Below are 12,150 nucleotides of genomic sequence, written 5' to 3'. Positions count from 1 at the left end.
CAGGGTGCACGAGTAATCTCGGATTATTTGGCTCTCGTTGATGAGAGTCTGCTTAGCCGAGTTTGCTGTATCAGACGTGTGCATCGTAGTGCTAGAGCAGATCGGGATGGCTAACGTGTATATTTCCCAAACGCTGCCTCTGTTTGGTCCGACAACATGCCGAGGAGAGTACAGTGAATCAGTGAATCAGTGAATCAGTGTATGTTTGTGGCAAAGGGAGATGGGATGTGGTGCTACCAAACCCCAACCCAAAAAGCTGCAGCTGAAAAAATGCGACAAAGGTACTCTTCATATTGGTGTGTAAAGTATTTTAATCTGTATCATTAAAAAAAAAAATTATTGATTTTCAGTGGTTTTCTAATTTTCTGTCTCTGTTGTTGTTGTTGTTGTTGTTGTTTTCTCCTTTGCTCTCTTTAGCAAACGTTTCAGTTCCAGGTAATCCAATGTGTTCAATAAACAGAAATAATTATTGGGTGCATAACTAACCTAATATAATTACTCATATATAAATATAAATAAACATTGGATTTATATGTATATATATATATATATATATTTTTTTTTTTTTTGTCTGAAGCTGTAACAGGTGAGTCAGTTCTATTAGGCTAGAACAGATAGATGGTGTAGTATATGCCTTTAGTAGATTATACCACATAGCATCGAGTATTTTATAGTATCTGCATTCATCCTTAATGATTTTAGATAGATAGATAGATAGATAGATAGATAGATAGATAGATAGATAGATAGATTGATAGATAGATATAGTGTATATTGTATAGGGTAGCACGACTGATAAGTACCGTGTATATTATAGCAGGGGTGTCCAAAAATTCTTATTAAGGTTTAGCCATACATAATATTATTATAAATAAAAGAAATAAATAATAATCCTGCTTGATTTCCAGCTTCTAAACTAGTTAAGGTGTACTTTCAGTTCTAGAGTTATAATCTGTTTACAGATTTCACTCACTAGTTACACACTTTCTTTCATTTGGACCATAGCACTAATGGTATGAAGATGAGAAAGAAAAGGAGCTCGAAAGCCGGTCCATTATAAATCTGGTTCTGCATGTTAGCAGCACCCAGTGTTCAAATCAGGAACTTCATTATTTTAACTTTTCCTAAAAGCAGGAAAACTAACAAACGGTTATGTTTTTAATATGGCCCATGAGCGGTAGCTTGGACGCTCTTGTCCTATGGGACATAGGATGCAGTAGGACTAGGCATATACAGTACAGTAGTGTGCAATGAAATGTGTTTTTACTCATCTGAGGTGCTCTTTCTTATTTAAGAAGTCTGGGTTTAATATACGCGACACCTCTGGTCCTGTACATCCTGTTTTGGAAGATATAAAAACGTATGGCACTTCAGATAGGTACAACCTGTTTATATAAAGAAAAAAAAAAGAGATTTCATTGAAGTACCGTGTATCTGTACAGCTATGCGGGCGGCTTTACTCATCCAGCGCTGGTACCGGCAGTACGTGGCCCGCTTGGAGATGAGGCGCCGGTGCACATGGAACATTTTTCAGTCCATCGAGTATGCAGGAGAGCAGGATCAGATCAAGGTGAGCTGACAAAGTGACATGCGCATATAATAATGTATATAATAAGGAAGTAACACTAATAAAACACTTGTGGTGTGACATTATATGTTAGAAAATAATTAATAATGAGGCGGTGTGATGAATCGTTGATTATTTTCCTATAACAGCACATCCTGAAGAGTCTTATTCATCTTACACCACAGCAATGTCCCAATGATTAAAATGTTTTATTTTATTGTTATTAAAAAACAACTTATTTAACGATGTAGAACGGCCGTGAAACAACTTCCTGTTCTCGCTTAAGTTATAGAAGCTACTACTGACTGTTACAAACCCCTGACACTGGAGACTACTTCCAAACCGCTAAATAAACGTCTCTTTACAGGGAACTTCACCACATCAGTAATTACACGCTTTTGTTATTCATTTATTTGGCATGTCTAAAGCTAAATCTAAAGCTATTTACAGTACAGTACAGTACATGCGTTAAACTTCTCTAAGCACCACGTAACGTTCCTTCCTTGCTTTGTGTGTCTTTGCTTTTTCCTCAGCTGTACAATTTCTTTGGCTACCTCATGGATCACTTCACTCCTGCAAGCAACGAAAGTAGGAGTTTAATAGTCTCAACTTATTCGTAAAGACCTACATGTGTAGTAATCGTCTTGAGTCGTATGAGGAACATCTGCTTCTCACTTCCACTTGCCCAATCTGGCTCTCAGGGAAGCTGATCTCCCACATATTTCGAGAGACTGAGGTGTTCCTGGACGCGGAATGGGAGCGGTACTTCTGCTACGAGAACATCGTGGTGCCGGACGTGTACACCGGGCCTCACCTCGCATTTCCTCTGACTGTCAGCAATGTCACTGATCTAGTGGAGGCCTTCAAACAAAAACAAGTAGGTCCTTCCATGTCATGTATACATATCATCATTGTCGTGATAAATATGGCATAGTTGACGGTCCTTAACTACCATCTCTGAAAATGAAAGCCTTTGTTGTAGGGTTTTTACATAGAATCTTTAAGGGTTCAACCAGAGTAACAAACAGAAGAACAATCTCAAATCTCAAGAAATCTCAAAGGTTCTCTGTCTAATTCAGTGATTACCGTAAGTTCCTAAAGTGGTTCTGTTCAAAACCGGTTCTGAAAGAGAACTTTGTGGGGGGGTTTTTTCCCCCTGAAGGACAAAGCTTTAAGTTTTTACAGCTGCTCTGTTTAAGAGTGTATCGTGTTATGGGAATTAGAATCCGTCCATTTGACTTCCTGTCCATTTCCTTGGGTGTGTGTGTTGTTCCCAGTAGCAGCTCCATTCTCGATATGTCCTCCAGCTCCTCGGGGAAACCTGGAGATTGCTCCGGGTTCTGCCAAACATTAACGCGGTGTCTACACGCCACAGCAAGGAGATCACCATATGCGGTACACATCAACACATGTAATCATACAATAGATGATAATCATAATGACGAGTTCCTACAGTTGAGGTCTTCCTTCCTCCCCCACTCGATTCTTATTTCTACAGGAGACTTGCACGGACAACTCGAAGATCTCCTGCTGGTGTTCTATAAAGTTAGTATGTCAGAGACCATGCTGATTATCGCACCGTCGTCATGGTGTTTTGTAGTGGATTGTAGCTGCAGTTATTTTGACTCGAATCTTCCTCTAGAACGGCTTGCCGTCATTGGAGACGCCGTACGTCTTCAACGGAGACTTTGTGGATCGAGGGAAAGACTCCATTGAGATTCTGCTGATCCTGTTTGCCTTCCAGCTGGTGTATCCCAACGACGTCCACCTCAACAGAGGAAACCACGAAGACCATATTGTGAATCTGAGGTACATGGTGGTCCTTGTGGGTGTCTGGTAGTTGCTATAGTATACTTTAGAGTTTCTAAATCTACCTAGAGCTATAATTAAATAACGCACCAAACAGCATGAAAAATGGTTGCTTGGTTTCCATGTTATGGGCTCGGCTTTAGCAATACTGATTGTTCAAGCTTTATTTTTCTTCATAATGTTTCTATACACGTTTAATGACACGGGTTGTTGCTTTTTCCGCATCAGACCTAGTACGCTTAGAATTGAGAAATCGTGGCTCTTTGGCATACGCGTCCTAGTGTGAACACAGGGTTAGTCGGTAGGCAGAATTTTACCGCCTTACCTCTCACTCCTTTGTATTCTACTGTAGGTACGGCTTCACCAAGGAGGTTCTTGGGAAGTACAGGGTGAGTGAGTGAGTGTCCTGCTCGTGACAGACACACTTCCCAACACCCAAATGGTAAAGTATCAAACTGACGGATCATGACCGAACACGCACTTAACCCGAGCTGTTGGCTCTAACAGCCAGGCTGTGATATGGGTCACTCACACTGACCTGTGGGATTAGAGGATTAGATGGCCTTTACTTATCTAAGAAAAGCTTAGTCTGCCTAAAATAATGCCACGTTTCCACCCACAAGGGCTGGTTTTAGTTTCTGGGTCGTATTTTTGGAAACATGTTTAGTTTAACGTCCAGAAATTTTGGCACCCGTTAAAAACCGGTGGGGTGAGCTGAAGAGGAGAATCAACACAGATGTTTTTCATAGCAGCTTTTACCCACCAGTGGTAGCCCGTTCCCACCACAGAGAAAGAAAAAAAATCTAAATGCAACTTTATATCTTAGAATTCTGACTTCTTTTCCCACAAAGTTCACATCACACAACTTTGGCTTTATTTCTCACAATTAGTTTAGAGTTTACGTCTCACAATTCTGACATTTAGGGAGTTAAAAAGAACGCACCGACAAAGCACCGACAAATCGTGCTCTATAAATAGGCGATGTACAGTAAGAACAACTCTCATCGGCTAGTCAAGACAAGGAAAACCAGGCTCTAGCGCGTGCTCATTACCTCACAGTCTAAAATTCTAGGGAAAAAAGTCAGAATTGTGAGATGTACACTCGTAACTGTGAGAAAGAAAGTCAAAATTGTGCAATATGAACTCGCAGTTGTGAGAAAAGATGTCAGAATTGTGAGACGTTAACTCACAATAAATTGGAATTGCAAGATTTAAAGTCGCAATTCTGAGACTTAAAGTCACATTTATCTTTAAAAAATTTTTTCTCCGTAACAGAAATAATGGGCTTCCATACCCAACTGTAGCAAGAGAGAGAGAGAGAGAGCGAGAGAGAGAGAGAGACAAAGAGAGAGAGAGAGATGGAGAGGGAGAGAGAGAGAGAGAGACAGAGAGAGAGACACACACACAGAAAGAGAGAGACAAAGAGAGAGAGAGAGATGGAGAGGGAGAGAGAGAGACAGAGAGAGAGACACACACACAGAAAGAGAGAGACAGAGAGAGAGAGAGCGAGAGAGAGAGAGAGAGAAAAAGACGGAGAGGGAGCGAACGAGAGAGACAAAGAGAGACAGAGAAAGAGACACACAGAAAGAGAGAGACAGAGAGAGAGAGCGAGAGAGAGAGAGAGAGAGAGAAAGACGGAGAGGGAGCGAACGAGAGAGACGAAGAGAGACAGAGAGAGAGACACACACAGAGAGAGAGAGCGAGAGAGAGAGAGAGAGAAAGACGGAGAGGGAGCGAACGAGAGACAAAGAGAGACAGAGAGAGAGACACACACAGAAAGAGAGAGAGCAAGAGACAGAGAGAGAGCGAGGGACAGAGAGAGAGAGTGAGCAAGAGACAGACAGAGAGAGAGAGACAGAGAGAGACTCACACAGAAAGAGAGAGACAGAGAGAGAGCAAGAGACAGAGAGAGTGAGTGAGAGACAGACAGAGACAGAGAGAGAGCGAGGGACAGAGAGAGAGAGAGAGCAAGTGACAGACAGAGAGAGAGAGACAGAGAGAGACTCACACAGAAAGAGAGAGACAGAGAGAGAGCAAGAGACAGAGAGAGAGCGAGGGACAGAGAGAGAGAGAGCAAGAGACAGAGAGAGAGCGAGGGACAGAGAGAGAGAGAGCAAGTGACAGACAGAGAGAGAGAGACAGAGAGAGACTCACACAGAAAGAGAGAGACAGAGAGAGAGCGAGAGACAGAGAGAGTGAGTGAGAGACAGACAGAGAGAGAGAGAGAGCGAGAGAGAGAGAGAGATTTGAGATTAGATTTCATGGAGGCATTAACAGATAGCAGATCACAATTTTGCTGAATGCCTGGCTAAATTCATCACCTCCACTGAGTGCTGATTGATTAAATGTTTAAATGAGTTAAATGAACATAAACAGTTCAGTACCCCAATCACACACAGGCGTAACGGTCAGGTGTCAGCAGACGTTTGGCTATATAGTGTTTACTAGTACAACGATGAATAAATAACGTTAATAAAATGATCCATGGAAGGATGGGTTACTCCTGGCTTTTCACATCACAGGTTCATGGGAAGAAGATCCTAAAGCTGCTCCAGAAGATCTTTAGCTGGTTGCCCTTGGCAACCGTAATCGACCAGAAAGTGCTGATTCTGCACGGCGGGATCTCAGACAGCACTGACCTCAGACTCATTGCCGAACTGGAAAGAAACAGAGTGAGTGGTTCACATGTAAGGAATTGAACCACTCCGTGTTGTGCTGTTGTGGTAAAATAATCAACAACAGGGTGGTGTCATGAAGCAGATTTGATTCTTTTCCTATTGCTAGTGGCATGTCCTGAAGCGCTTTATTCTTCTTATACCGTGGCGAATTACCAACAATTTTACAAACAATTATTAAACAATGACACGTTGTGTTTTTAATCCATTTATAGTTAAACACTGTAAACGTCAAGCTCCTGTTTCTTCTCCTTCAGACGTAATCTCCCTTTCACGTCACGTTCGCATTCTTTCGCAGTACGTCTCAGCACTGAGGCCCCCGAAGCGTCCTCGGCAGACCCCGAAGCCCTCGGACAGAGACGAGGACCGCTGTAGCACCTCCAGCAGGAAACGAGTGCGCTCTTTGACGTACGAGCGACGCCCCTTGCACACCTACAGCCGCACGAGCCCCTCCGTGGAGGAGGAGCTTCGGGAAAGGAGGAGGTGGGCGGGGCTCAGCGCATCCTGCGACAGGCTTCACTTCTTTTCCTCAGACTCGGACCCCGACTCGGTCGAGGCTCCAGAGACGGACGCAGAGGAGTGGAAGCAGGTACGCAGGAAAGCGTACATGTATAACGTAATGTATTAATTAGCAGGAAACATGTAATGCTGCTACTACTACTACTACTAATAATAATAATAATAATAATAATAATAATAATACATGACTAAGGAATAAATCCCTCTCTGTCATGCTGTTAAAGGAAAACAATCAACATAATCAACGTGTGATGAAGCGGAGTTACTGTTGCCATCTCAAAGTGGATTATTTTCCTATAACAGCACGTACTGAAGTGTTTTATTCTTCTTACACCACGATTAAAATTTCTTATACAGTAAAGAACGACACGTCGTACATTATATCCGTTTATAGTACATTTAATGTTCACAAAACAAGTTAACTCCTATTTTCACTTGCGATATAGCAGCTGTAAACAGTCGTTCCCATCACTAGACTTTTTTTTTCCTCGTTATGTTAATGAGAAGGGGCTCACGGTGGCTTAGTGGTTAGCACATTCACCTCACACCGCCAGGGTCGGGGGTTCGATTCCCACTGTGGCCCGGTGTGTGTGGAGTTTGCATGGGGTTTTCTGCGGGGGTTTCCTCCGGGTACTCTGGTTTCCTCCCCCAGTCCAAAGACATGCAGGGTAGGATGATTGGTATGTCTAAAGTGTCCGTAGTGTATGAACGGGTGTGAATATGAATGTGTATGTGATTGTGCCCTGTGATGGATTGGCACCCTGTCCAGGGTGTACCCTGCCTCATGCCTGATGCTCCCTGGGATAGGCTCCAGGTTCCCCCATGACCCTGAAAAGGATAAAGCGGTATAGAAGATGGATGGATGTTAATGAGAAAAAAGAAACTCGTTAGAATGAAATATAAATTGTGTGAATAAAATAATGTTCGTTCGGCATTTGCGATACGCTCTTGCGCATTTATTTATTTCTCCTGCAGATAGTGGATGTGCTGTGGAGCGACCCGATGCCGCAGGATGGCTGCGTCCCGAACGAGGTGCGAGGAGGCGGCTGTTACTGGGGCCCTGACGTCACGCGGGAAGTCCTCGACCGTCACAACCTGCAGCTGCTTATCCGATCCCACGAGTGCAAACAGGACGGCTACGAGTTCTGTCACGACCGCAGGGTCAGAGATATACAGATACACACACACACAGTGTGGATGAAATTTGTTTCTATAACAAACGTAAATACTTAACTTAATGCCCTGTTGTGTTTTATTATTTTCTTATTACAAGTTTATGTTGTTCCTTTTCAAATCCTATAGACACGTCACAGTTCTGTGTGTGCGTGCGCAGGTGCTGACCATTTTCTCTGCGTCTAACTATTATGAAGTGGGCAGCAACAGAGGAGCCTATATAAGATTAGGACCAGACTTGAACCCTCACGTCATCCAGTACCAGGCCAGCAGATCCACCAGAGAACTGACCCTGAGACAGAGGTGAGCACACTCTCCAAATCAGGGTCTATGTCAAACGCACACACCAGTCTGTCAATTCGGATTGTTCCCACACATATCGGAAAGCTTTTGAAGCGAATAATTAAGCAACAGGAGTGAGGAGGGGGAAAAAACGAGTGTAAAAGCATGCGCATGTCTGTGTGTGTGTGTGTAGTGTCGGACGGACGGAGCGTTCGGCTCTCCGAGCCTTGAAAGAACAGCTCTTTGCCCACAAGTCAGACCTCATCAGTGCCTTCCAGGAGTATGACCCAGAGCATACAGGTTAATCACACACACACGCACACACGCACGCACAGACACACACACAATACAGAGAGGTATTAATCACGTCTGTGTGTGTATTTGTGTTCCAAAAGATGATCCTTTCGAACTGACACAATACCAAGCAAGTTTGATCCTAACCCTAACCCTGAGCTCAGGTTACTGTGAGGGGCTTCTGTGCAGGTTTTCTCTCGGGTTCTCCGGTTTCCTCCAACCTCCCCAAAACATGCCAGTTATTCTAAGCTCCTCTTAGGTGTGAATGTATGGTACATGGTGCCCTGTGATAAGAGTAGCATTCCATCCAGGATGTATTTTGGGATCCACCTCAACCCTGATCAGGATAAAGCGGTGACTCGTTATCCTTTAAATACCGGCATAAGCAAAAACGCCATGGAGAAGTGTAGTTAGGTGGCATTCTGACTCATTCTAACACATCCATTAAACCTGGACTGGAAGGATCAAACAAATGTGCTGGACACTCATGCGGAAACGCCCTGGTAGTTCAGGATTTGCTGCGTGTGTCTCAGGTGTGATCTCGATGAAGCACTGGGCCGCTGCCATGGAGTCGGTGTTGCGACTCGGCCTGCCATGGAGAGTCCTGCGCTCCCAGCTGGTGGGCTGTAACACACAGGACGGCACGCTCAACTACCACAACTGGTTCAGAGAACTCGACATCGCCGAGCCCAACAACGAGGTAAAATTCTGTATAACGGTTCAAGATAGGGGATTAATTTAACGGAACAATTCAACCCAACGTCATGTTCTCCTGTACTAGAATGAGAACATGAAAGACCAGGAAGTTCGTCAGCAGTTAGATTAGATTCCGTAAATGGTCCGTAATTGTGGATTCATTTTCCAGAACAGCAGCTCTGCGGACTGTAGTTCAGCTTTATTAAGTTACAGGTTTATCATTTCTATAGTAACAACTTATACAGGGACTTGTACAACAAACATGTCACACGGATTCATTAAAAAAAACACGTGTGATCGTAGATATGGTGAAGTTTTCTGTAAGCAGATGTCCGTATAACATTTACGGAAGGAGTTCAAAATCCAAAACAAAAGTCACCGAGTGCTATGTTTTATAACGATACAGGGATCGTATGTGAAATCTGAAACGATGCAAACTTTTCTCGCTCCGTAGCTCGCACATACGGGCCTCCTGGAAACCATGTACAGACACCACTCCAATCTCGAGACCATCTTCAGAATTATAGACACAGATAACTCGGGTAAGAACTCTCAGGTTGTCTGTATTTGCCACACAGAGATGAAAACAACAACAACAATTGCTAGATCAATCAAATAAGCTGAATTAGCTACAAGAGGACTAGGAGTGTAGGTGTACATAACAAAAGCAAGGACTCGACTCGGGGACCTTAAGACTCGTTCTTCCTCACAGGACTCATCTCATTCGAAGAGTTCCGCCAGACGTGGAAGCTGCTGAGCTCCCACCTGAAGATGGAGATCAGTGATGAAGCAATATCAGACGTAGCCATAAGCATCGACTTCAACAAGGATGGCAGCATCGACATCAATGAGTTCATGGAGGCCTTCAGGTTGGTGGAGAGCACGGTCGGAGCGGTGCCATCTGACCTTCTACAGCATAAAAACCCCTCATAGACCCGGCGCTGTCCGGGTTTAAGCATCCAGCCTACACGGGGATAGGAATCGAGCATGGAGTGCAACGAACGCATATCGGACTGGTCGAATCGGATTGAATATGAACGTGTGAATGCTGAATTTGAACACAGACGCTTGATTCTTCTTCTTTTTCTTTTTTTTTGGAAAATGTGAATCTCTGAACATTAACATAAAAGTACTCTGGATTTCAAAACATTTATATACAACATATTTTTAATATTTCAGTATATATGAATATTTTTCTAGTGCTTTGAATTCAGTGGCGTTTAAATTTCATTATTAAGAATGACTTCACTACTCAGTGAAGGTAAATAATTGCATAATTGCTATTTATCTTCACTCTAAAAGCACCGTTTTGATTCGTACTTGGTTTGACTAGAATTTTAAAATGAATGCAGCTCTTTAAAAAACAATAAAACGCAACAGATTTCAAGCAAGTCTCACCTGGAATATAAAAATATTTTAAAAATGTGACTTTATCCATCACGATCAAGCATAACATTTAACTGTATATCTACTTCAGATTTCTTTGTAATAGTTTTCTGTATTGCTGATATAATCCATTGTTTTTGTTTTCATTTTAAATGCTAAAAATTTCATTAACCCTTTGCTACAATTAATTTCGCTGTAATTTTTTGATATGCAATAACACAAACCTACTATTTTCCTATGTAACTGAAATGCAATGTCACATGACCAGGAAGTGCTGTTTGTACTTCCTTTCTGCAATCATGGCATGGCATGGTAAAGGTTATCAATGGAGGGCTCTTAAAATGTAATACATTTTTCAACATTTAGGCAAAACTACTTAAGGATGAATTGAAACACTATCTGAGATAAGTTTACATTTATTTGTTGTCATTTAAACAAGTTTATATATTATGAGAATTCTGTTAAATGGTAAAATGTAATTGTTGCCGTACGGCAACAAGATGCGATAACGGAACTGCGGCATGTGCGTTCATGAATTGAAGGCTTACATACAGTAGAAAAAAAGACACTAGGCTTCTCTAATAGTATATTGTGTCATCTCAGACCTTGTTTTCTAAATTTTATGTTTTAAAACATGTTTAGATCGAATTTGAGTGAGTGAATCCGTCCACATCCTTTTTTTTTTTACAGCTGCTAATTCATTTCTAGAAGATATAGTAACTTGCTAAGTGGCAAATAAAACCTTGAAAATGCAGTAATCATAAGGAATTGTGATCTCATACATTTTGTGTTATTTTTGCCTATATAATACGTTCCACCATTGCACGTTGTTGCCATAGGGCAACAATTTGCCAAATCCTTCCATAAAAGTAAAAAAAAAATCTCTAGAAATATTATTACTATGTCACGAGAGACACTAATCCCATCCAGACAAGGCAAGCATTTATACTTGGTGTCAACGACGCGTATGCAAGATGGTTGCCACATGTATCCTGCAGTCAAATCGCATACTTCTGTACTATTCTAGATGTTTAGAGTACAAACACTAACGGTTTTTCTATTACAGTTAGCATTCAGATTTTAAAAACCTCGCAAACCTCCCAACAGCTCCGTTTTGACTACCAGTCTTTCAGATTTTCTAGATTAGTAAAATTCTTTTGAATGTACAGTGAGGGTTTTGGATTTCGAGACTCGGATCATGACGACAATCACGAAGACAGCAGAAAGCTCAAAAGACAGGAGCTCGTCGTCGTGTTTAACGTCACTGCGCATGGCAGAAACGTTAGGGCTTTAAGTGACGTGCTATTTAGAGGGTGCCGGATTGAATCCTATAAGACATACATAAGATACGCAACTGAGCAGCTTTAGAATCCATTATTATCATTATTATTATTATTATTATTGTTATTATTACTACTGGACTTGCAATTAGTCCTAGACAGTGAAAATCTTGAGTCTTCAGGAATGTTGGATCTTGGTGTGGTGTGAAAATCTACTTTGGTGGAGATGGTTGTTTATTCAGCACAGATGTTCACAGCTCAGAGTCTTATAACACACACACACACACACACACACACACAGACACATAGACTCCCAGCTACCTTAGCGGCAAATGAAAGGCTGCTGATAACGAATAATATTTTCCCTTTTTCCACCTGCCACTCAAGGACAGAAGCGAGGTCAATCTGGGGGTGAACAGGGTCACATCAGTCAACAAGCATTTACACACAGGTGTCCAAAATCCTGTCA

The 12,150-nt window shown here is 42.2% G+C and overlaps 1 protein-coding gene across 1 annotated transcript; it reads left to right on the top strand.

Annotated features, from left to right (window-relative positions):
- Positions 1 to 220: 220 nt before the first annotated feature.
- LOC108278563 (serine/threonine-protein phosphatase with EF-hands 2) lies at positions 221 to 10,661 on the top strand. The gene is made up of 16 exons (XM_053687960.1): positions 221 to 281; positions 1,443 to 1,570; positions 2,101 to 2,155; positions 2,269 to 2,444; positions 2,848 to 2,962; positions 3,066 to 3,112; positions 3,210 to 3,376; positions 3,729 to 3,765; positions 5,899 to 6,048; positions 6,350 to 6,640; positions 7,546 to 7,731; positions 7,904 to 8,046; positions 8,219 to 8,325; positions 8,853 to 9,019; positions 9,470 to 9,557; positions 9,728 to 10,661. The coding sequence occupies exons 1-16, from the start codon at positions 221 to 223 to the stop codon at positions 9,946 to 9,948; spliced, it is 2,139 nt and encodes a 712-aa protein (XP_053543935.1). The 3' UTR covers positions 9,949 to 10,661.
- The last annotated feature ends 1,489 nt before the right edge of the window (positions 10,662 to 12,150 follow it).

This window comes from Ictalurus punctatus, chromosome 18 (genome assembly GCF_001660625.3).
Source record: "Ictalurus punctatus breed USDA103 chromosome 18, Coco_2.0, whole genome shotgun sequence".
Lineage (NCBI taxonomy): Eukaryota > Metazoa > Chordata > Actinopteri > Siluriformes > Ictaluridae > Ictalurus > Ictalurus punctatus.
The sequence above is the reverse complement of the archived record's forward strand: the minus strand, read 5'-3'. Positions and strand labels throughout refer to the sequence as shown.

Coding starts and splice junctions, on each gene's coding strand:
- LOC108278563 (XM_053687960.1), top strand. CDS start 221: ATGGGATGTGGTGCTACCAAACCCCAACCCAAAAAGCTGCAGCTGAAA. Junction 282..1,442: donor GCTGAAAAAATGCGACAAAG/GTACTCTTCATA, acceptor GTATCTGTACAG/CTATGCGGGCGGCTTTACTC. Junction 9,558..9,727: donor TATAGACACAGATAACTCGG/GTAAGAACTCTC, acceptor TCTTCCTCACAG/GACTCATCTCATTCGAAGAG.